At 44.3% G+C, this 25,271-nt stretch overlaps 1 protein-coding gene across 1 annotated transcript in view; it reads left to right on the top strand.

The window, feature by feature from the left end:
* CTEXP (kinase family with ARM repeat domain-containing protein) overlaps nucleotides 1–25,271 on the top strand; it is a 110,650-nt gene that overhangs the window by 11,212 nt on the left and 74,167 nt on the right. Inside the window, exons 2-3 of the mRNA XM_087695714.1 lie at nucleotides 4,483–4,581; nucleotides 4,803–4,954. Coding sequence (XP_087551840.1) covers nucleotides 4,483–4,581; nucleotides 4,803–4,954 — 251 coding nt within the window. The remainder of the gene's footprint in view (nucleotides 1–4,482; nucleotides 4,582–4,802; nucleotides 4,955–25,271) is intronic.

Genomic DNA, 25,271 nt, shown 5'->3' with positions numbered 1-25,271 from the left:
GGCTGCAATGGTCGCGAAAGTGTGTATGAGGTAGGTGGAACAACACCCAGCTGAGGGAAGGATGAGGTCGTAAAGGATGTGCCTATGTTTCCATAATCCCCTGGTGTGATGTGTGGTGCGACATGAGGTGTCTGAAATGGAAATGTAAATGGTATAAATGGAAGTGGTGAAGCAGGGAAGAATGTGGTGGGATGGGTGGGTTTTGAAAGTGAGGTGTATGAGGTGCAGATTTTTTTTGTTCATTTTTATCATTTAAAGACTGAAAATGAAACTGTGAAGATGATACACCATGTAATGAAGTGAAAGGAACACCAAATTCATTTTGATTATGTGAAGTAGACGGAAAAGAAGGAAGGACAAAAGAAGAGTTACCTGGCTTTTTCTTATAATCCCCGCGACGTGTGTTAACATACAAGAATTGGTTCTCTAGAGGACCTTTTCCGTAGTCAATAGACTGGACTCTTTCTTCCACATGATCCAGTATATTGCAAAACAGAAGAGGTAAAAGAAGAGGGCACAAAAGACCAATCAAAAGTACCTTGTATCGGAGAGGACGGAAGAGTCTGAAAAAATGGAACATACTCCGGATCTTGCTCTCCAAGAGGGGGGCCCATCCCTGATGGAGGTCTCGACGGCCCCGCAACATCATCAGACTTATGCGCAACATCTGAAGAGTGAAATCCATACATACCTTCATTTAGAAGCTTTTCTTGAAGGGCAATCCTTCGGTCGAGCCCCTCAATCTTCTTTTGTCGATAGGCTATGATCAGTTTATATTCCTTAGAGGTTAGTTTGCCTATCTTTTCTTCCATGTACTAAGATGTTTCTCCCACCATGTTCAAACTTTGTGGAGCAAGCTGATTGGCCCACTCTCGCTTGGTTCTCAGCATAGGTTGATCTGGAGACTGAATCGGTGTTGATGTGTTTGAAGTCATTTGAACCTACTGTTGTTATTGCTTCTTGCGAAGAGTTTTCAGATCAAAGGCCTAGGTTTCTTAGATAGTACCAGGCTCTGATACCATGTAAAGAAAAATACCCTAACACAGAAACATAAACAGAAACCGTACCGCAAAGTACAGACTGATAAAAAGAACACAATTAGGGTTAGGGTTAGAGTAACTCAGAGACAATGAACACAGTGAATAAATGAAATGATACGACTACTAATAATACGATGCTCATGCAGCAAACACACTACGTAGTGAATGAATACTGAACCTCGAACTCCTGTATCTCTAGGATCAGGGCAAGGGTAATGAGCTGGAGAGTGTGTCGTACTCCAAACGGATCCCGAATCGCAGCAAGGTAGCCTCCGGATGTCGAACGCCAGCAAACGCAGCAGTGAGAAGCTGGATTTGATGCAGACAGCAGTGAGGAGGGAGAAAGACTAAAAACGGAGCTTGCAGGAGAGAGAAATACTAAAAACGCAGGCAGGACAGCCTACAGGAGAGAGAAAGACTAAAAACGGAGCCTGCAAGAGAGAGAGACTGAAAAGGCAGGCTGTCCACGTAGGCAGGCCAGCTTGTAGGAGAGAGAAAGACTAAAAACGGAGCCTGCAGGAGAGAGAGAGACTGAAAACGCAGGTGGGACAGCCTGTAGGAGAGAGAAAGAAAACTGTCAGGGTGGCAGTTGGAGCCTGCAAACGCAGCAGTTTGCTGGCGTGGCAGGCTGTACGACAACAGTGCAGATGAACAGCAGTTAGTCGCCAGGCAGAAACAGCAGCAATCAGCATGTGGAGGGCTGGAAACAGGCGCCAGATTGTAGGGAAGAGTGATGGACAGGAAGGGCTAAGATGTCCTCCGTGATTGGGGTGTGGGCAGCAAGTTGGTAACACCTGAAGCGTGCAAAAACGAGATTGTAAAAGAGTGGAGGGCTGGCTGCCAATTTATAGAAATTTAGGGTTCTAGATCCTCTCCCACTTAACTTTCTCGATCCGCTCCCTGTTTTAGGGTTTTAGCTAAAGTAAGACTAAAATAAGCATGTTTTGGGGCTGTTTAAGTGGCTAAGTGCATTTCTTAGCACAACAGAGGGAGCCTAGTTCGTGATCGTCCACCTTATGTTCATCTTTCACAGTGGGTTCCATCAGAAGTCCGGCCCCTTTCAAAAGCCAAGGCTCCTTTTGTTATGAAGATTCATTCCTTGATTCCCTCTATACAGGTGCTTGTTCTTCCTTACCCAAGGAAAATAGGCTCGACGGTGCCAACTAGTCATTGTGGTCTTGCAAGGTGGAGTGCATCCTTGACACCTTTGATCTTTGGAAGCTCATTTTCGAGCCTATTCCTCGCCCTCAAGAGGGTCCAACTGATGGTATCTCATTGCACCATGCTGCCTTGTGGGATCGTTTTAACGCTTGAGTTTGATCCTTTTTGTTTATGAGTGTTCAGGACTCTGTCCTAGTTCATGTTTGTAGGTTGCAGATTGCAGCGGAGGTGTGGTGCAAGCTTTCGTCTTTGTATCAGCACAAGACGTTTGCCCACAAGATTTCCCTCCAGAAGAAGTTGCGGATGCTCAGTCTTGATGACTCTCCTTCTATGAAGGAGCACATCACGAAGTTGGAGGAGAAGGAGAAGAAGCTCAAGTGCCCACATTGTAGGAAAGGCACTCACCTTGAGGATAAGTGTTGGCGGAAGTATTCCCATTTGAAGCCAAAGGAGAAGGATTCAAAGGATGCAAAGGTCGCACCCGCCACAATAGAGTTCATCTTCGTGCATGTCTTTGCCGAGCAAGATACAACCCTTGCTTCTTTCACTCAGGAGAAGCCGTGGCTTGTGGATATTGGAGCTTCTTCTCACGTGACCTTTCAACAGGATTGGCTTCAGGACTTGGGTTCCAGAGGGAGCACCGTCACCATTGGTGACAACTCTACGGTTCCGGTTGGTGGAGTGGGAGCCATTTCCCTATTACCAGATAGGTAGTCTTCCTTTGCCAAAGTTCTTTATGTACTTGATTTGGGCTTTAACCTTTTGTCAGTTTATGGCCTTACCCAGCTAGGTATATGTGTGGTCTTCACTAGAGATGCAGTTACAGTGGAGGACGAGTCTACAAGTGCAGCTCTTTGGATGGGCACATGCAATCATTACAACTATTTGCATTGACAAAACAATCTTCAGATAAAAATTCAAAAGAAATACCTGGAGATTTTATAGTATTTATGGAAGCCTTTGAAGTAGACTTTGCCTTCTTATTTTGAGGACACCCTCTATCACCACTAACCACAAAAGTACCTTGCTTGATGGCAAGCAAAGCAACGATCCTTTAAAAGATTCTTGCTATGAGTTACTTTGCGCTTACTGTTCTTCTCCATGCGCAACTTGTGAGGAGACCAATGAGTTACTGTTGGGGTAGAAGATTTCTTTGGCTCAAACATGGAATGAGTTTGATGAAATCCACCCATTGATTGGCTACCCCTACTTACAATCAAAGTACTATAAAAATTTTTGGCGTACTTGTAGACGTCCTCTAGGGAATCTAACGTATTGTGGAGCACCTCATTTTGGTAGTCCGGTTGCAATCCGAAAAGATAACACATGTAGAGTGATGCTTGAGGATTATCCAAAGCCTTTGTTTTGTGAAGATCTTTGAATTCTTGTGAATATGCATCCAAAGTGTTCTTTCCCATGTCGAGCTCAAACAATTTATGGAAATTTTCAATCCTATCATTGGTTATGAATTGCTTTTGAAAACGGATTGAAAATGTGCCCATGTCTTTGGCTTGGGCGTATGCCCACCCACGAAGCATACAGCTTCCCTTGTAACATGATTTGTATCTCTCTGATATGCTGAGCGTTGTTGAACTGATACAAATCAAAATAAGCCATCCATTTAGCCAGCCATGAGTTGATGTTGGTCTCATCACATTCCTTCTTCTCCCCTTTGAAGGGATCAGGCTGGAATTGAAGAGGCAACGTCCTCATGGTTGTGGGCACAAATGGAAAATGGGGAGTTTGCATCTTGGCCAATTGCCATTGCATGACCTTGGGGTAGGCTGCTATAAATAGTAGAAAAGAAATAATATAGTAATGCAGGTCGGCTGGTCAAAAATTGGCTGAGTGCAGCCGAATTGGTTGACTGCTCACATGCTGCCATGTGGCACCCGCCCAAACTGCCCAACTGGTACAATTGCAATTGTTGACTTTCAATTCTATGTGTTGTTAAACTTAACTAGGTGTGATAAAAAATAGTAAATATTTGTCATGTGAATCCATGCCAAGTTTCAATATCACTTTACTAGTGAATTAGGAGAACCCACTTGTGTCTCCATTCCAAGTATCATTCTCTGAGCTATGACCTGCACTTGCTAGCTGCACTCTTACTAGTCTTTCAAAAAATCTTAAGCACCCCTGCTCCTTTCATCTGGAACACCACCCAAATAATTGTGTTCATTTTTTGTTTTTCAATTTTTGGTGCATAAAGAGAACTGAATATTGTGCAATAGGTTTTCTGATAAGATGAGAGAAATTTGAGGGTCTTGTTTCTATGCAGGATGACAACTCTGCTGTATCAATTTTTTCTTTAACATGCACAAGCAGTCAGGATACTCGTCTTGCTGCTGCCCGCAATGGTGCTAAACGTCTCAGAATGGTAAGGCTATTTGGTTTTTAAGTAAAGGTCTTTGAGAGGTTGGACAAAGTACTTTAGTCTTTGTGTTGTTGTACACAAAGTACTTTAATCTATGTATAAAATAGGCACATTGTTCTATTTAGTGTACAGAACTGGTCTTTTGAGTGGGGTTTTCAGTGTAACAGTGTAGAAAGTCCACAGAGAAAGTTATTCATGTTGCTGATATGGGATGCTGTTTTCAGGTTCGACATCCGAATGTGCTCTCATTTTTGCACAGTACTGAAGTGGAATTGGTGGAGGGATCTTTGACAAAATTGACAATTTATATTGTCACCGAGCCTGTCATGCCGTTAGAAGAAAAAATTAAGGAACTTAAGTTAGAGGGAACACAAAGGTACACTTCAATATGCTTCATCCCTTTCCTTTTGTTTGAAAAACTTGTTGCTTAGCTTCTGTCCATAATCTTAATACATGCACTTGGTTCTTTCCCTTCTCACAACTCTCTCTTATTCTATCTCCATCATAATGAAATCATTTCAACACATGTGCATGCACTCACACATGCTGGTGCATGTGTACACATTTCTTTTTCTTTAGGTAAGTGATATGAATGAGTTATATCAATGTACAAGAGGTGTTATGTTCAATGTGAACATACACATATCAAAAACATTGGGAAAAGTGCAAATAGCGTTGCTGGTCTATCTCATTAAGAGAAAGATAATCAATCAAAGAGTATGGTACTGATCTGCAGAGAATTGTATGCTTGTCGATGGAATGATCTCAAGATTTCCATATGGTCCACAGTACTTAGTATCGTACCCAATTAAAAAATTACAAGTAGGATCTCAAGGCAGAGGGAACATTTCTAATTGTCCCAAGTCTAGCTTGTGTATATACTATAAGCTGAGAGTTTGTTTAACAAGCTCCTTGCAGCAGGCAACCCTAGAGAACATGCAGGACCATTTTTTGAGGGGCTAGACAGTAGAAGAACACTCTTGACTTGAAAGAAAGCTTGTTTTAACTTTTGCCAGAGTTGTCAATGATTTTTCCTCCGCCAAAATTGATGATTTGGCAATATTCTTGAAGTATTGGCATAATTGGTATTCTCTTGAATCGAGGTACATTTAATTTTGGGGGCAGGGTCAGAAATGCTGAAATTAATTTTCAGAATTATTTCGAGGACATGAAATTTTGAGAAGCCTTAATCTTGATAACATTTGATTAAGTTATTAATCAAATGTGCAAGGTTGTTTAGCACATGTAATGCACATGGCAGTTATTTCATGGTAACAGGCAAGGACCGTGAGGATGCAGTGGGTGTCAAAGGCAAAAGTTGTGATAAGTTATCTGAGTTGGGCTTTGGTGGTTAGTTGGTGTTAGTTTTGACCCTGGGACAATTATTGGGCCAATAAGTGTAGGTGGTGACACTAGGGACTAGCATTAATTAATTAATTAATGTTAGTTTAAGGGTCAATAGAGGTTGGGGATCACTCCAGATTGTAAATGGCCTAGCCAATTTAATTATGGATGGGCACATTTAATATTAGATAGGGTTAGAAGGGCTAAAATTAATTTTAAGGAATATTTAATTTTAAAAAGTAATTAAATGGTTGGATAATGCTGAAAAATAGGTTTAGAAGACTGTCACTTAGCAAAAATGCCCATGCAAATTGAGAAAACGTTTTTGGGGGCTAGGTTTCAGCCATTTAGTTAGTTTATAGCTAGAGAGAGAGAGAGAGAGAGAGAGAGAGAGAGAGAGAGAGAGAGCTGCTGGTCCATTTTGTGATCAGAGAATAGCAATTTGCTGCAGAAGACAACCGTCTGGGAGTCTTAGCGAGTAGGGGATAGCAAGGAGTCACCTTCTACGGGCTAGCAACAGCATTGGTGATCAGGTGACAACATTTTGGAGGTGTCTGGCAGCAGATGGGTGCATTAAATGCAGGTTGGAGTAGATAGTAGGCAGAATTAGGGTTTTCTCGTGAAGAAAATCAGATTTCTCTCTCATCTTGACTCTCTCTCACCATCTCCAATCCATTCTCAGATCTTAGCATTTCTCAGTCAAATTTGGTGGACAGTAGAGAGATCTTTACTGTAAACCCTAAATTTCTATAGTAATTCAGATTTGACAGCTACCTTAGGATCCATGCCGATTGGTGAAGGCATTGTACATTGAATTCAGCACTTGAAATTTGTGTAATTGTTAGGGAATTTAGATGCTAGCCCATTCATTCTAATTTGGGGTAGCATTTGGCTGGTTAGTGGTTCCATTTGTGCAAGTCCTGGGTGAAAAATCAAGGGGTCATTGGCCCAAATTACTTGTTGATTGTATGTACAACAAAGGGCTTTTGGATCAGCAAAGGAGATTGTGGCTTGTATTCAATCCATTAGCAATTAAAGTTAAAGAAATACTGAAAGGGGTGCAAGTTTTAGGGCCAATCAGGTGTCTATTGTCCAAGAATATTAACGTAAATTGTTCATTTCAATTTATGTTTATTTGATGATTGCTGTGAGTGCATGCTTAATCAAGGAATTACCACCCTCTCCAAGAAGGAAGCCTGGTTTCAACAAGAGTGTTGTAACAATTAGTCTAGTTAAAATATGAAAAAGGATGTAAATCTAGTAATGATTCCCCCCTGGGACAAAACAGCCCAAGGTGTTGCTTACCACTCAAATAGTGAAAGATATGCTGCACTGCTTGCCAATGCTAAGTGCTTGGGCTATGTAAAAAACTGGTCATTTGTGAGATTGCAAACTAAATATTGGGCCTTGTAATGCATACATAAATCAAGCGTCCAATAATCAGCTGATAGAGGAAGACATCAAAGTAGTCTCTATAATCATAAAGGCTCAATTTAACTTCGAATGTGTTTCCATAGGAGTAGTAATAAGTTTTCACTCTTTAAGACCAAATCTTTGCATTAGTGTCTCTAACATATTTTGTTTGTTTGTCCCCTTATGATTCAAACCGATTAGTTATTATTTGATTTTCCATCTACAAGGAGTGCATCCGTTGATCAATTGATTGGAAATGTGCAACAGGCTGCCAGGCAATATGGAATTCATTATGCCTCACTTTGCATGCAATGCATGTATCTTGCTGAGGAGATGCTCGTGTTGGTTCGTTCCTCGTTACTTGTTGCTTGAGTCTCTAGATGATGCATTTTTAGCACCCTTGTCTTCGTGCTTGGATGATCTATCAAGCACTTTTAGCTACGCTTTTATTGGTAGGCCTTAAGGCTCTAACAAAAGGCTTGCAGGAAAACTCCTACCAGTCACATAGATTTTAGCGTGGGTTGCATGCATCCTCTGTACGGGAGAATATGGCGCGGCTATAGAATGCTGATAATCAGATGGTTACAGATTTGTAGATTATCGTGTATTTGTGTAGACAATATTTTATGGATCTTCTTGGTTCACGGCAACCCCATTTTGATAAGATTGCCCATGCTCACTCGGTGTTTTATGCGTTGATCCGGGATGATGTTTCTCCTCTCTGTTGGGAATAAAGGCCCTTGTGCCTTTTAATGTGCTTGAGTGTGAACACACCCTTAGCACTTGCACTTACACATATATATATCTATCTAAAAACCTAAAGAGGTACACTCGTCACTATACCCACTAATCGTGCACACTCTCTACTCTGCTCTCTCTCTCACTCTCTCACTCTATCTCGTTGCACGTAACGAACATTGACAGTCTCGATCTTCGTGCCTCCAGGTCACTACAAACTGGTATCAGAGCAGGCAAGGGATAGCTTAGGTGTTGTAGGAGTCCCAGGTGGACTCGACAAGCAACAATCGGCAGTCGACAGGTGCAAGGGAGTTGCAGGCAGGCTCGTGAGCAGAGGAGATAGTCGACAAGTGCAGAAGAGGCACTCGATTGGTGCAGAAGCGTGACGGGCAGCAACATGCACGACGGACCAGGCTCACGGACGACGACTGCAACTAGCGGGCTGTACGGATGTGTTGACGGGAGACCACACAACGGGATAGGAAGCGTGAAGCAGTTGGGTGCAGCTAAGGGCCAGGTGACTGGTCAGGTGCAGGCGTAATAGATGTCTAACATACAGACGATTAGAGGCGACTGTTGTGTGACACGACGACAGGTTCGCGTGCAACGGGGACAGGGTGCCGGTCTGCATGGACGATGGGTAGCAAGTCAACGGCCCATTTTCTTGTTTTTTAAAATCTTATTTTCTTCCCCTTTACCAGGTGTTCACACCTACAAGCACAGAGTGCAAATCTGTGTCTTGAAATTTGGGGATTTTCCCAAATTTGGTGCCTGATACACATTGCAGTGATCTTTGGACCAAAAAATGCAGACATTGAATGCACATGCCTCAAAAAGTTTTTGGGGGTTCTCAAATGCAAGTGAAATTTTTTGCTCGGATGAGTCAATTTCACTGAAATTTGTGCAGTCTTGGCCCAAAAATTTGAGGCTTTTGGGGATTGTGATGCAGGACACGCAAATTTGTCTCAGAAATTGTAGGAATTTGTGACATTTTGCCTCCGACATTTGGGGCTTTTCATGTACATGCAAAAATTGGGTTGAAATTTACCCAATTTCTTGACATTGATGCACATTGGACCCCGTGCAATTTGGGGCTTATGCAGTTTGGGCAAAATTTGTGTGCCATTTGGTCATTTTATGTACATGTGGGTTTAATTCCATGCAATTTGGACATCTAACTCTTGAAAAATTTGGGAGTTTTGCTGAAATTGCTCTATTTTGGCAAAATTGGCCTGTTCTATGCATGATAGAGAAAATGCAGATGTGTGCTTGATGCTTTGAGCACAAAAATTTTGAACCTTTTGACCGTGCGTGTCATATTTTATGCCTGTGGGTACATGTACAACAGAAATTGCAGCTAAAATTTGGGATTTCTTATGTAATGTGATGTATATGCCCTTGAAACAGCTGTAATTAGTTGTGGAATGCTGTAGCACATGGTTTGGTGCTTCTGAAAATTTAATTACAGATCTGAAATCTCTGCTTCTACGTGGTCATTTATGGCTGATTGGTACTTTTTGTACCTTGGTCACTTGTGTGATAGTGTAGGCTTACATTTGCTGATTTTTTGGTCACATTTGGGCTGAAAATCATGACTGGCAGCAATCTCATGTACATAAAGAAGCTTGAAGGAGCACGTAACTTTGCAGTTTGGCAAAAACAATGCTACAATATCCTATTGCAAAAGAAGCAGGCAAAGCTGATTAAGACCAAAGGGGCAAAGCCTTTCGATATGGAACAGGATGATTAAGATGAGTTAAATAAGCTTGCACACCCAACCATTGAGCTATCGATTTCTAATGCCTTGCTATTCAATATTAAAGGTTTGGATCGTGCATATGCTATTTGGACTCGATTGGAAGAACTGTATGCATAGAAGAGTGCCGCAAGCAAAGTGTGCTGGCTGAAAAAGCTTATGGATTTGCGTATGAAAGAGGGTATAGGAATGTCTATTCACTTGAGCGAGTTTAACTTCATTTTCAGCTAGTCGGTTGTCTTGAAGTTCTTGATTGATAAAGAATTTAAGGCTATATTCTTGCTTTGCACTCTTCCAGAGAGTTGGGATACATTTAGGACTGCTATGAGCAATTCTAATGCATTTCTTTTGTATGCTGATGTAGAGAGTGCTCTACTCATGGAAGAAATGAATCGGCAAAATAATGCATCTAGTAAGTCTTCTAGTGCTTTGCATACTAGGGGCAGATCATAGCAGAAAGGCAAATTTGATAGCAAGGGACATAGTAAATCACTTGGCAAAGATGTTGAATGCCATCATTGTGGCAAGAAGGGTCACTTTAAACGTGACTGCTATAAATGGAAGAAAGGGAAAGGAAAGGGCAAGAAGACAAATGATAGCAAGGAAGAGAAGAAAGAGGGTCAACCTAAGAAGAGCAGTGTCAAAATTGAAGGGGTGAATGTAGTTACTCATGATAGTGATAGTGGGAATGACGTACTCTTGGTCTTTTCACACTTTGGTGCACATGCTTTACTTGTAGATACAGATGATGACATGCATACCTGGATTCTCGATTCAGGTGCATCCTTTCATGTCACCCCTCATCGTGAGTGGTTCTCTGTCTATATAGGGGGTCAACACGGTGTTGTCCATCTTGGGGACAACTATGCATGTGACATTGCAGGTATTGGCAGTATGCAGTTGCAGTTTCAGCATGGCTCTGCCTTCACACTTCAGCATGTACGGTATGTACCTCAACTCAAGAAGAGCTTGATTAGCACAGGGCAGCTAGATGATGATGATTTTCATACCACCTTTGGTGATGGGAAATGGAAGATCTATAAGGGATCTAGGGTTATTGCCAGAGGTTGTAAAAGTGATACTTTGTATTCTCTCCATGTATCTAGTGTGAGTGATCATGTTGTTGGCCTGACTGAGTAGCCAAGCGTTTCTTTGTGGCACGGTCGGTTGGGACACATGAGTCAAACTGGAATGAAAGTGCTTTCTCGTTTGGGTTACTTGCCTTGTCTTCGTTATGCTGATTTTGAGCATTGTGATCATTGTGTTTACGGTAAACATGCACATACCTTTCATAAAAAATCTCTTTCGTTGAAATCTTCTCCTCTAGAGTTAGTACATTTAGATGCATGTTACAATCCAGGATTATCTTTAGGGAGAAAGAAATATTTTGTTACCTTTGTCGATGATGCTACATGGAAGGTATGGGTTTATCCTATTCGTATCAAGGATGAAGTGCTAGACAAGTTAAAAAAAATCTTGGCATTGGTTGAGAATCAAACTGATAAGATACTTAAGTGTCTTCGCTTTAACAATGGTAGGGAATATGTGTCCAAGGCCTTTCAGGCATTTTGTGACAGCAAAGGGATCAAAAGGAAGCTCGCAGTCCCTCATAATTCACCCCAAAATGGAGTTACAGAGCGTATGAATTGGACCATATAGGATAAGGTCCGTATAATGTTGTCTCATGCTGCATTACCCCATGGTTTTTGGGCAGAGGCTATTATGACAGCCGTACACATAATTAATCGGTCACCAAATAGGTCTATGCAGGGGGGGTGCCAAAGGATGACGTACCAGCAAGACAATAGGGTTGGCGGGGAGGAATATAGAGCGAACTTAGCAAACATGGAGAAGAGAAGAGAAGAGAAGAGAGAAGAAACTCTGATGAATGGAATGATGAAGATTTGAATCATGGAGTGAATGTGATACAAGGGAAAAAGGGTGCCATAGCACAAGGAAGATGATGAAGACAGCTACGAACCACGAACCGCAATGTCCTCTTGAAGGGGTGTGAGGGTAGTGGAGAGGCTGGAGAGAAGAGATGACGAACTGAATGAATCAGCCGTGAGGAATGAATGAGAGAGTGGCCTATAAATAGGCACAGTTAGTCTAGGATGGCGCCCCTTTTTGGGACTGCAAGCCCTAAACGCAAAACGCAGAAACACAAAAACGCAAACTACGGGTGAAGGGTTTCTCAACACTCCCTCTCAGGCCCAAAAAGGGGAACAAGAGAAGAGTGAGGTGGAGATGCAATGCTACATGTTGAAGAATGCTCATGCAGCAGGTGCCACTTGGACAGTGTTCCTCATGGGGAAATTGTTCACTTGCCCAAGCCCCCTAGTACAAAGATGATGAAATTATGCAATGCATAGGAGGTAGAGGATCCCTAAGATCCAAGATTTCCACCTGAAAGGGAACCGATAGTAAAGAATAGTAGACAGAGTGAATTGGAGAACTCGAAACTCAACCTTGGGAGAGAAGCCACTAGCTTCGTGCATCCATGCTGGAAGGAATACGAAGGCCTAGTCACCAAGTCGCGGCTGAAGCTCTGAGGTCCCAATCTAGGTGGTACTTAAAGATTCTGGGTATTAGTAGAAGAGATGACTGGTCGAAGACAGCCACCCGAAGAAAGTAGAGGATGGATGAAGAACTTCATGTGGAGTAGGTTTCCCCTCTGAGGTGGGAGGTGGAGAGGCCTCCGTTGAAGTTGAAGAAGTAGATGCCCTCTATGAGGGCCAAGAAATAACATTCCCCTTTGAATCCCCTTGTGAAGTAGATAGGGAATCCAAAAACTCATGGATCATGGACTTTGAAACGTCTGATGACGAGGAAAGCGCTGCCGGTCGTGCTGAAGAAGGTATCTGGGGTGCCGAAGAGCTCCCAAAGGTGGCCTCTCGAACCTGAGTAGTCGAGGGTGGGGAAGGGTGGGGCTCAGAATGAGCAAGAGGTGGGCAACAATCGCTGGCTCTCAGTGGAGTGGACTGGGTAGCCGAAGAAGAGAAAGGAGTCGAGCAGCCATTGTCTCTCGAAGGAGCGGACTGATGAGGAGACGGTATCAAACAATCATTGTCTCTCGATGGAGCGGAGTGCAGATCTGTAGGTCGTGGAAGCCACTGTACCTGAAAATAAATGGGAGAAGACTGCCACTGGCATTGCGACGATCTCTAGGAGGTCGTAGCGCCAATTGATCCTCCATGTGCTTGAAAGGACTTAGTGCACATCGGATGCGTCTTATTGCCTTGAGCATAGTACTCTAATAGCCGATGTAGAACGATGTCTGTGGCCCGGAAAGGAGAGGTGGCATAAGGAGTGCCTGGTGGAAGATGCTTGTACTCCGGAGGGGTGGGGAGGAAAGGTCGAAGTCGGCAAGCATCGGTGGTGTGTTCGGTGATGCCACAATAGGAGCACCCAGTAGTTTGGTCATCTGTTGTAAAGAAGCCATGGATACCAGTGTGCCTTGCTGAAGAAGGAAGAAGTCAGCCACTATGAACCACGAACCGCAATGTCCGCCTCAAGGGGTGGGAGGGTAGTGGAAGGGCTGGAAGTGAGCTGCTAGTGGGAGGAGGATGTGACCAGCAGTAAGAGATTGCAACTAGTAGAAAAACGCAGGTGAGGAGAGAGAAAGACTAAAAACGTAGGCAGAATAGCCTGCAGGAGAGAGGAAGACTAAAAACGCAGGCAGCAGGACTGTGATGACGTGGCAGGCTGTACGGCAACAGGTCTGCACAGGAACAGCAGTCGCTTGGTTGGAATCAGCTCCAAACTGTGTAAAGAGGGTTGGAAATCAAGCGCCAATTGATGGAGACAGCAATGGACAGTTTTGGCTGAGATGTCCTCCGCGAATAGGGTGTGGGCAGCAAACTGAAATACCTGAAATCTGCAAAAACAAGATTGTTTTCTAAATGGAGAGTGATTAGCAACAGTCTCTTTGCTGTAAATAGCTGCAAACTGCGGGTGGAAGGCTGGAAACAGGCGCCGGACTGTAGATGACAGCAAGGGACAACTGAGACTGCGATGTCCTCCGCGAAGGGGGTGTGGGCAGCAAGCTGAAAACACTTGAAACCTGCAAAAACGAGATTTTGATGCAGCCGAAGAAGAAGAGAAGTGGGTGCCGAATCCGCTGCCGGTCTTTGCCTTCACTGGAGTGGAGAATCTTTGCCGTTTGAGCAGATCCAGTTCTGATACCATGTCAAAAGATGACGTACCAGCGAGAGAGTAGGGTTGGCAGGGAGAAACACAGAGTGAACTCGGCAAACATGGAGAAGAGAAGAGAAGAGAGAAGAAACTTTGATAAATGGAATGATGAAGATCTGAATCATGGAGTGAATGTGATACAAGGGAACAAGGGTGCCGTAGCACAAGGAAGATGATGAAGACAACCACAAACCACGAACCGCAATGTCCTCCTGAAGGGGTGTGAGGGTAGTGGAGAGGCTGGAGAGAAGAGGTGACAGACTGAATCAATCAACCGTGAGGAATGAATGATAGAGTGGCCTATAAATAGGCATAGTTAGTCTAGGATGGCGCCCCTTTCTGGGGTTGCAAACCCTAAACACAAAACGCAGAAATGCAAAAACGCAAACTGTGGGTGAAGGGTTTAGGGGGGGGAGGGGGAGTTCCCCAAGAAGCGTGGTCAGGCAAGCCACCTTCATATGCTCACTTGAAAGTGTTTGGTTGCGGGGCTTTTGTGCACATTCGTAAAGAAAAACGCAGCAAACTTGAGCCAAAGTCCTGTAAATGCATTTTTCTAGGATATGGTGATGACGAGGGTGAAATGGGTTATAGATTATGGGATCCTGAGAAAAGGAAAGTAGTACGTAGCAATGATGTTATCTTCCGGGAAGATCGCATGCATAAACAGCCCGAAAAGACTGAGGAGGTCCATAGGGTTTTATTCCGGGAAGAAATATATTTTGGACAGCAAAATGTGCCCGCTGTACAACAGCAAATACTTTCTGTAAATGAACTTGTAAATGCAGAAAATGATGTTGAAAATGATCAACCAGCTACTATTGCCCATGATAATGAGCCACTACATGTGCTGGAACAGGCAGGACAACAAGCTGTTAATGCTAATTTGCAGGCTGAAATGTCAGGACAGCATGTTGAAAATGGAAACTTGCAGGAACAGCCAACAAACAATGACCATTGGGTTAGGAGATTGTCTAGGGCTACTAGACAACCTGACATATTTATTCTTGGCGTAAACAATGTGGCTGATTATGTCATGTTGACAGACTGTGGTGAACCGTCTTGCTTCAAGGAAGCAAGGATAGACAGGACAACAAGAAATGGTATAAAGCCATGTTGTCAGAAATGGAATCTCTTGAGAAAAATGGCACTTGGGACTTGGTGCAGTTGCCTAAAGGGCAGGAAACACTTCCATGCAAATGGGTTTACAAGATGAAGGTCACTTCTGGTTCCTCACCCAAGTACAAAGCAAGATTGGTTGCGAAGGGGTACAAGCAGGAACATGGAATTGACTTTGATGAGATTTTCTCTCTTGTAGTCAAGATGACTACCTTAAGAATCATTTTAGGCTTGGTTGCAGTTGAAGATATGGAGCTCATATAGATGGATGTAAAGAGTGCATTCTTACATGGTGAGAACATGGAATCGACTTTGATGAGATTTTCTCTCCTGTAGTCAAGATGACTATCTTAAGAATCATTTTAGGCTTAGTTGCAGTTGAAGATATGGAGCTCATATAGATGGATGTAAAGAGTGCATTCTTACATGGTGATCTGCATGAAGACATATATATGCAGCAGCCTGAAGGGTTTGTTGAAAAAGCGAAAGAAAAGATGGTATGTAAAATCAAAAGAAGTTTGTATGGGCTGAAACAAGCACCAAGAGAATCGTATCATAAATTTGATACATTTATGCAATCTCAAGGTTTCCATAGAAGTCAAGTAGATCACTGCTTGCATACTAAGAAGATAGCAGATGGCAGCTTGATTATCTTGGTTCTGTATTTTGATGACATGCTGATTGCTGGCAGGGATACTCATGCCTTGAACTCACTGAAGCAAAGTCTTCATGGTAGCTTTGACATGAAGGATCTTGGTGATGCAAATCACATTCTTGGCATGCGAATACTCAGAGATAGGTCAAAACAATTGCTCTATCTATCTCAGCAGGAGTATATCTCCAAGGTTTTGCAGCGTTTCAATATGGAGGGGGGGAAAACAATTGGGGTTTCATTGCCTCCATATGTGAAACTCAGTGTTGAGGATGACCCTACATCTGATGATAAAAAGGATGAAATGGCCAAGATACCATATGCTTCAGTTGTTGGCAGTTTGATGTATGCTATGGTTGCTACACATCCTGACATTGCCTTTGCAGTGGGAGTGGTTAGCAGATACATGGCAAACCCTGGCAAAAAGCATTGGGAAGCAGTGAAAGGTATTATGAGATACCTTAAAGGCACAAAGGAGTTGTGCATCTGCTTTGGAAAGCAGAAGGCATCTGTTGTTGGCTTTACAGATGTAGACTATGCTGGTCATGCGGATTGCAGAAAGTCCACTTCTGGGTATGTTTTTACTTTCACAGGAGCAGTCTCTTGGATATCCAGGCTATAAAAGTGTGTTGCATTGTCTAGTACAGAGGCAGAGTATGTGGCTGCCATTGAGGCATGCAAGGAGGCTCTATGGCTTTTACGTCTGGTAGGAGAGCCTGGCATTACAGAGTTACTTGTTCTCCATTGTGACAGTCAGAGTGCTATCATGCTAGCATAGAATCTCATCTTTCATGTGAAGATGAAGCACATATAGGTGAAGTACCACTTCATTAGAGATGTACTTGACAGCAAGAGCATTGAGCTTGCCAAAGTGCATACAGGTGATGATCCTACAGACCTTCTCACGAAAAGTCTTCTAGCCGAGCGGTTTGCTCATTGTTGACAAATGATGGGAGTTGGATAGATATATGTATTGCAGCTTTGTACATACCTAGACCTAGTTGATTCTTTTTCTCCTCTTAAGGCACATTGCCTTTTGGTGGGAGGTTGTTGGGAATAAAGGTCCTCGTGCCTTTTAATGTGCTCGGGTGTGAACACACCCTTAGCACTTGCACTTACGCATATATATATCTATCTAAAAACCTAAAGAGGTACACTCATCATTGTATCCACCAATCGTGCACACACTCTACTCTGCTCTCTCTCTCACTCTCTCACTCTCTGTCTCGCTGCACATAATGAACACTGACTGACTGTCTCGATCTTCATGCCTCCTGGTCACTACACTCACTTGGTGCTTATAGCATTTTGATTCCCTTTCATCATTGATTAACTTGTATTTGTATAATTACTTGGATGTGCCTATATCATACTTGTAATACGGTGCTTGGGCAATTGAAGAATTCCCCAGCAAGGTGCTACTCAAGTGGTACCGCTGCATTGTGTTTGGCATTCTCTTTGAGCATGACACCTTGCATTATCCCTTGTATCACCCATGCATTGGCATTGTGTTTATGTGAAACTTAGTGCTTTGGGATGGGGAAAACTTGCGAAAGCAAGTTCCCATCCAAGGTGAAAGCTCCTTCCACTATGTAAGCATGTCTTCGTTTTACCTTGTCAAATTGTGGTCGAGGTGGACGATGGGTCCACCATATTCACAACACATCATCGTAAGGGCAGTCTACTATGGCAATCTATTATGGGAGCTAGTACTATTGTAGCATATCATCATCACTATCTCACAATTGTCTTCGGCTATACCTCTTCATGTTAGCATTGTACATATCTTGGGTTGTAGGGCATTTCTGTTTGGAGTTGGGTGCATTTAATGCCGGCCGACTTGCTTTCTAGCTGCATTTAATGCTGGCCATCATGCTTTTTGGCCATATTTAATGCTGAGTTACCCACTCATTTAATTGTATTTTCATAGTCTATTTATGGGCCGTCTTTGCTTCACTATTATTCATCGATTCATATGAGCACACAACTTTATCGTGGAGAGAGAGATCACAACACTTTGTTGGTTGCTCACAGCCCTTGCCTTTGTAGACACTCTTGAGCTTGGGTATGTGGATACCATTCCCAAGTCTATTCTCTTTGAGTTTATGTGTTCTTGTTCTTCTTCTCCTTTGAGGTTCATGATGGGATGTTTGATGGAGAGTGGTCTTTACTCCTAGTTTGGTGGTTTGACTGAAGGTGGGGAATCCACGGTCATGATAGTGCTTTTTGGGAGCTAGTCCATGACAAGCGTTGAGATTCAATTATTTCTAAAAAAAATAACTGGCCTCATTTTTGTACAATAGAAAAAATGCACCAAAATCCTCTATAAATAGACTCAATTGTGGACATCCCATTCATCCTTGATTCACTCCATACTTGAGCCTTCAGCCATGAGGCTCCATCCTCACACTGCTGCCCACACCTATCCGGAGCTAGTACTCGTCATCATTATATAGTCACCATCATTGATATGGCTTGTGGTGTGTGTGGTGGTTGACACGCAATGAAGGTTCAATGTTAGGCAATGGTGATGGTGGAGAGAGAGAAATGAGTGAGCGCGTGTGTGTGTGTTTGTGTGTGTGTGTGTGTGTTGTAGTGACGGGTTAGGCATGAAGATCGAGATAGCAGGTATTCGTTGCGCGCGGAGAGACATAGAGAGTGAAAGAGAGCAATCGCAGAGAGTGAGCACGTTTGTAGATACAATGACGAGTGTGTACCTCTAGGTTTTTAGATAGATATATATATATGTGTAAGTATTATTGCTAAGGGTGTGTTCACACCGGAGCATATTTAAAGGCATGAGGCCTTTATTCCCAACAACCTTCCACCTAAAGGCAATGTGCCTTAAGAGGAGAAAAGAATCAGCTAAGTCTAGGTATGTACAAAGTTGAAATACATATATCTATCCAACTCCCATCATCTATCGGCAATGAGCAAATCGCTTTGCTGGAAGACCCTTCGTGAGAAGGTGTGCAGGATTATCATCTGTATGCACTTTGACAAGCTCAATGCTCTTACTATCAAGTACATTTCTAATGAAGTGGTACTTCTCCTGTATGTGCTTCGTCTTCACATGAAAGACGAGATTCTGTGCTAGCATGATAGCACTCTGACTGTCACAATGGAGAATAGGTAACTCTGTAATGCCAAGCTCTCCCACCAGACGTGAAAGCCATAAAGCCTCCTTACATGCCTCAGTTGTAGCCACATACTCTGCCTCTGTAGTAGACAGTGCAACACACTTTTGTAGCCTGGAGATCCAAGAGATTGGTCCTCTTATGAAAGTAAACACATACCCAGAAGTGGACTTCCTGCAATCCGTATGACCAACATAGTCTACATCCGTAAAGCCAACAACAGATGCCTTCTGGTTCCCAAAGCAGATGCACAACTCCTTTGTGCCTTTGAGGTATCTCATAATATCTTTCACTGCATCCCAACTCTTCTTGCCAGGGGTTGCCATGTATCTGCTAACCACTCCCACTGCAAAGGCAATGTCAGGACGTATAGCAACCATAGCATATATCAAACTGCCAACAGCTGAAGCATATGGTATCTTGGCTATTTCAGCCTTTTCATCATCATATGTAGGGCTGTCCTCTGCACTGAGTTTCACATATGGAGGCAATAGAACCCCAATTGTTTTCCCCCCTCTATATTGAAACGTTGCAAAGCCTTGGAGATATACTCCTGCTGAGATAGATAGAGTAAGCTTGTCGACCTATCTCTGAGTATTCACATGCCAAGAATGTGATTTGCATCACCAAGATCCTTCATGACAAAGTTGCCATGAAGACTTTGCTTCAGTGAGTCTAAGGCATGAATATCCTTGCCAACAATCAGCATGTCATCAATGTACAAAACCAAGATAATTAGGTTGGTATCTGCCGCCTTCTTGGTGTACAAGCAGTGATCCACTTGACTTCTATGAAAGCTTTGAGATTGCATGAATGTATCAAACTTATGATACCATTCTCTTGGTGCTTGTTTTAGCCCATACAAACTCCTTTTGAGTTTACATACCATCTTTTCTTTCCCTTTTTCAACAAACCCTTCAGGCTGTTGCATATATATGACTTCATGCAGATCACCATGTAAAAATTGCACTCTTTACATCCATCTGTACGAGTTCCATATCCTCAACTGCAACCAAGCCCAAAATGGTTCTCAATGTAGTCATCTTGATGACAGGAGAGAAAATCTCATCAAAGTCGATTCCATGCTCCTGCTTGTATCCCTTTGCAACCAATCTTGCTTTGTACTTTGGTGAGAAACTAGAAGTGACCATCTTATAAACCCATTTGCATGGAAGTGTTTTCTGCCCTTTAGGCAACTGCACCAAGTCCCAAGTGCAAATTTTCTCAAGAGATTCCATTTTTGACAACATGGCTTTATACCATTTCTTGCTGTCCTGTCTGTCCATTGCTTCCTTGAAGCAAGACGGTTCAGCATAGTCTGTCAACATGACATAATCAACATCATTGTTTGCACCAGGAACAAAATTTTCAGGTTGTCGAGTAGCCCTAGACGATCTCATAACCCAATGGTCATTGTTTGCTAGCTGTTCCTGCAAATTTCCATTTTCAGCATGCTATCTTGGCATTTCAGCCTGCAAATTAGCATTAATAGCTTGCTGTCCTGGCACATGTAGTGGCTTATTATCATGGGCAATAGCTGGCTGATAATTTCCAACATCATTTTCTACATTTACAGGTTCATTTACAACAGGTATTTGCTGCTGTATAGCAGGCACATTTTGCTGTCCAAAAGGTATTTCTTCTTGGAATACAACCCTACGGACCTCCTCACTCTTTTCGGGCTGTTTATGCATGCGATCTTCTCGGAAGATAACGTCATTGCTACATACTACTTTCCTTTTCTTGGGATCCCACAATCTATACTCCATTTCACCCTCGTCACCATATCCTAGGAAAATACATTTACATGACTTTGACTCAAGTTTGTTGTGTTTTTCTTTGCGAATGTGCACAAAATCCTCGCAGCCAAACACTTTTAGGTGAGCATATGAAGGTGGATTGCCGACCACGCTTCTTGGGGAACCCCCCTCCCCCCCCCCCCCTGTCAGAGTGCAGCGGTGCGGAAGCGTAGGACTGAGAGAGAGAGAACGCAGAGAGAAAAAGGGAGAGAAAGAGACAGTGTACAATGAAGATCTGCTGTATAAAGAATGCTGAATACAAAGATATACACGGGCGCAGTGCGCTGGACTGCGTGTCTCCACCTCGACGATGCGACCTGCTGTCCACCTCGAAGTCTGCTGCAGTCTGCACTGTCTGCTGTCTGAAATCTGTGAACAGAGACAGAAATCTGCACGGCTTTGGTCTGTAATCTGCGACAGAGAAGAATGGGTAGACTGCTGAAGTCGTCGACAATAAATAGGCGAAAAACCACCTAGAACGGGGCGCCAGAAATAGGGCGCATCCTGGTAAAAACGGCTGCAGGCAGTCGGACTGCCACGTGGCAGTCCGACTGCACAGTCCGACTGCAGCTGCTGGTCCGACTGCTGCTGTTGACTGTGCAGCTGCCTAAACAGGCTATGATCTCTAACACCCCCTCTCAGAGCCTGGACAGGGCAGAAGCCTGAGGGATCGGGAATGTTGCCGAAGTAGAGCCTGAGGAAGCGCCTTCGTAAACAAATCCGCAAGATTATCCTCCGTCTTGCAATACTCCACAGTGATGGTCTCATCCAGAAGCTTTTCTTGGATGAAGGGGTACTGGATCTCAATGTGCTTCGTCCGGGCATGAAAAACAGGATTCCTTGCCAAGGCAATGCAACTCTCATTGTCACATCGCAGCAATGTAGGACGAGTCTGGGGGCACCCAAGCTCCTCCAACAATCTCCGAAGCCACACAACCTCTCATGTGGTGGAAGATGCGGCCCGATACTCCGCCTCAGTAGACGAAAGGGCTACCGTGGGCTGCTTCTTGCTACTCTATGAAATAACACCTGCACCCAAAGTAAAGCAGTAACCTGTTGTAGACCGTCTGTGGTCCACGTCACCAGCCCAATCCGAGTCGCTCCAACCTGCAAGTACAAGATCTGACCCATCTGTCCCTGCGGGGTAATGAATCCCCAAATCAGACGTCCCCCTTAGATACCGAAGTATCCTCTGAGCAGCCTGCCAATGCACCGTCTGAGGTTCACTCATGAACCCTGCCAAGAGCCCAACAGCAAAACATAGATCAACCCTCCTGTTGAGAAGCCAAATCAAAGACCCTATCAACTGTCGATAGCGGGAAGCATCCGCCAAAGGAGAAGCTGAATGGGAAGTGGCCTTCCAGTTCGGATCCATAGGAGTAGAGAGGGCCCGACAATCTTCCATCTCAAAAGTCACCAAGAGCTCCTGTACATATCTCTGTTGGGAGAGAAAGATCCCCCTCTGAGATTGATAAATCTCATGGCCTAAAAAGAAATGGAGTAGCCCCAAATCCGTCATCTCGAATGTCCGATGTAAAGCTGACTTTGTCTCCTTGACCTGCTGTGCATCATCACCTGTGACAATCAAATCATTAACATATAATACAAACAGCACACAACCATCCTCGGAAGTGTGAACATACAGCTGCGGATCGGCCTTGGACCGCCGATATCCCAACTGAGTCTGGAGGAACGAATCAATCTTCTCGTTCCAAGCTCGCAGGGCCTGCTTGAGACCATACAGGGCCTTCTTCAACCTGTAGACTTTCCCATCTGAAGAACCAAAGCCAGGAGGCTGCTCAACGTAGATCTCCTCCTTCAAATCACCATTCAGGAAGGCCGACTTCACATCCAGCTAATAAACAAGCCATCCCCTATGGCCAGCCAAAGCAAGAACAGCTCTAATGGTTGCCATACGAGCTGTAGGGGCAAAGGTGTCATGACAGTCAATCCCTGGGCGTTGGGCAAAACCCTTAGCAACAAGGCGAGCCTTGTGCTTATCCAAAGTACCATCACTGAGATATTTGGTCTTGAAGACCCACTTGACTCCAATTACCTTCTTCTTCGGGGGGCGTGGCACAAGTGACCAAGTGCCATTCCTCTCAATAGCCTCCAACTCAGCTTCCATAGCTTTCTTCCATGGGGCGGACTGTAAAGCCTCCTTCACGGAGGTGGGCTCTTGATCCTGCATAACTCGGGACATCAAACAATAATTGGAGCAAACAAGCTCCGAAGAATGCGCCTGGTGCCTTCGTGACCGCCGCGGACCATCCTGCGGTCCCCACTCCTCAGGAACCCCCTCGATCCCTGAATCACGGAGTGTGTCACGGGCCCAGCGAGGAGGAGGCCGAACCTCCCCTCGTCGTTCTCCATCAGTAGAAGACTCTGGAATGTCCACCGGTGGTAACTCCTCAGAAGGATCCGGTGGAACAGTAGACTCTGTGTCAGAAACAGAATCATAATCAAACGGCACAGGCTCCAGTGGAACTGTAGAAGGAGCCAAACTCTCCCCTGGATCTCCAAGAACGGGATGCTCCTCACCCGTTGAAGAAGCCGGAACCTCCACAAACCGCACATCACGGCTAGTATATACATCCCGCTTGACGGGATCATACAGTCGGTAGCCTTGGGACTGAGAGCTATAGCCAACAAATACCTGTTTTCGGGAAGCCGCTTCAAATTTGTCACGGTGAGCCTTGGGAATGTGAACATAGGCATCACACCCAAAGACCCGAAAGTAAGAAACATCTGGCTGCGTCCCAAAATAAGCCTCAAATGGAGTCATCCCTTCCACGGCCGAAGTAGGGGATCGATTAAGGATGTGGACTGCAGTAGCCACAGCCTCGGCCCACAGAACCTGAGGGGTCTGTCGGTGCTCCATCATGGTGCGCGCCATCTCGATCACACTGCGGTTCTTCCGTTCTAGAATACCATTTTCTTGAGGAGTATTGGTATTGGCAAACTCCTGGTGAATTCCTCTATCTGCACAAAACCGATCAAATTCATTAGACACAAATTCACCTCCCTTGTCGGATTGCAAGGTCTTCAACTTCCGGCCTGATCGGTTCTCCTCAAAGAGAAGCCAATCCTTGAAGTGCGAGAAAGCTTCTGATTTTAGTGTCAAAAAATAGGCCCATGTCATCCTGCTATAGTCATCCACGATCAGCATGAAGTACGAGCTCCCACGCAGGGACTCATTCCTCATAGGGCCACATAGATCCATAGATACTAGCTCCATCGGTGAAGTAGACCGCCGCGAAGCTGTGTGGGGAATGGCATCCCGATGCTGCTTCCCCCGTATGCAGGAGACACATGGATGCTGGCTCACCACTATATCCGGCAACCCTCGAACAAGCTGTCCACGTGACGCCTTCCGAAGATAGTCATAGTTCAGGTGACCAAACCGAGCATGCCATAATTCAGACTGTGACTGTGAGGTAAGAAGAAGAGAAGAGAGGGCAGTGGAAGACTTCAGTTTGTAAATGCCGTTCTCCTCATATCCAGATGATAGAACCTTCCTCGATTCATGATCAAGGACTCGCACAGTAGAACTGTCAAATTCCACCAAAAGACCAAGGGAGGAAATCTTATGAATTGAAAGGAGATGGTACCCTAATCCTGGTACATGCAAAACCTCTGAGGTATGGGTGCCACCTCGTCCATCCGGAATAAGCTGCATCTTACCCCGACCTGCAATAGAAACTGAAGAGCTGTCTCCAATGAGAACCTGCCCACGCGAAGGTCGCAGCTGGGCAACACCATCTGATGAAGGAGTCATGTGCCGTGAGGCACCACTATCAATAATCCACTCTCGAGATTGGGGAGCCGCCATCGCAGCATCAGAAGCATTCGGTGAAGCGTCCTCAATGACAACTAAATGTAGAAATGCAGCTGATGAGGATGCAGCCACCACTCCAGAATCCTTGGTTTCCTTCTTCTTGGTGTCCTTTGAGTCTTTGTCAGGGCAATCCTTCTTCCAATGGCCAGTCTTTCCACAAATATGGCATGTGGAGTCTTTGTCCTTGTCCTTCTCCTTGTCCTTCTTGGACTTGTTATCCCCCTTCTTCTTCTTTTGGTCCTTTCCCTTCTTCTGAGAGGCTTGACCTGTGAACGCCTCCGTCTTGGAAGCATTCTGTCCCTTTAACTGTTCCTCTTGGTCCAAGACCATAGGAACCAACTCTTCCCACCAAAGAGTAGACTCTCGCCCCGAAGCAATAAGGGCAGAGTAAAATGTACCGAATCGTGGCGGCAACTGGGACAAGAGTGTGATCGCCATGTCTTCGGAGGAAATTGGCTTCCCCGCATTCTGAACCTGCATCTGTAGCTGCCTTAGCTTGTTAATGTGTTCCCTTAGCGAAGAAGACTTATTGACGGACAAGGTCCGCATCTGTACCTCCAAAGAAACCCTCTTCATCAGGGTCATCCGATTGTACATTTGATCAAGCTCCAGCCATATCTCACGAGCCACCGTCAAGTGCTCGATGTGAGCGATCACGGCTGTAGTGCATGATAGAAAGAGAAAGGATCGAATCCTGGCATTCAGT

This window comes from Lygodium microphyllum, chromosome 16 (assembly GCF_053477565.2).
Source record: "Lygodium microphyllum isolate KBCC chromosome 16, Lygodium_microphyllum_v1.1.10, whole genome shotgun sequence".
In the NCBI taxonomy this organism is placed as follows: Eukaryota; Viridiplantae; Streptophyta; class Polypodiopsida; order Schizaeales; family Lygodiaceae; genus Lygodium; species Lygodium microphyllum.
Note: the sequence above shows the minus strand (reverse complement) of the source record. Positions and strands in the feature narration are given on the sequence as shown.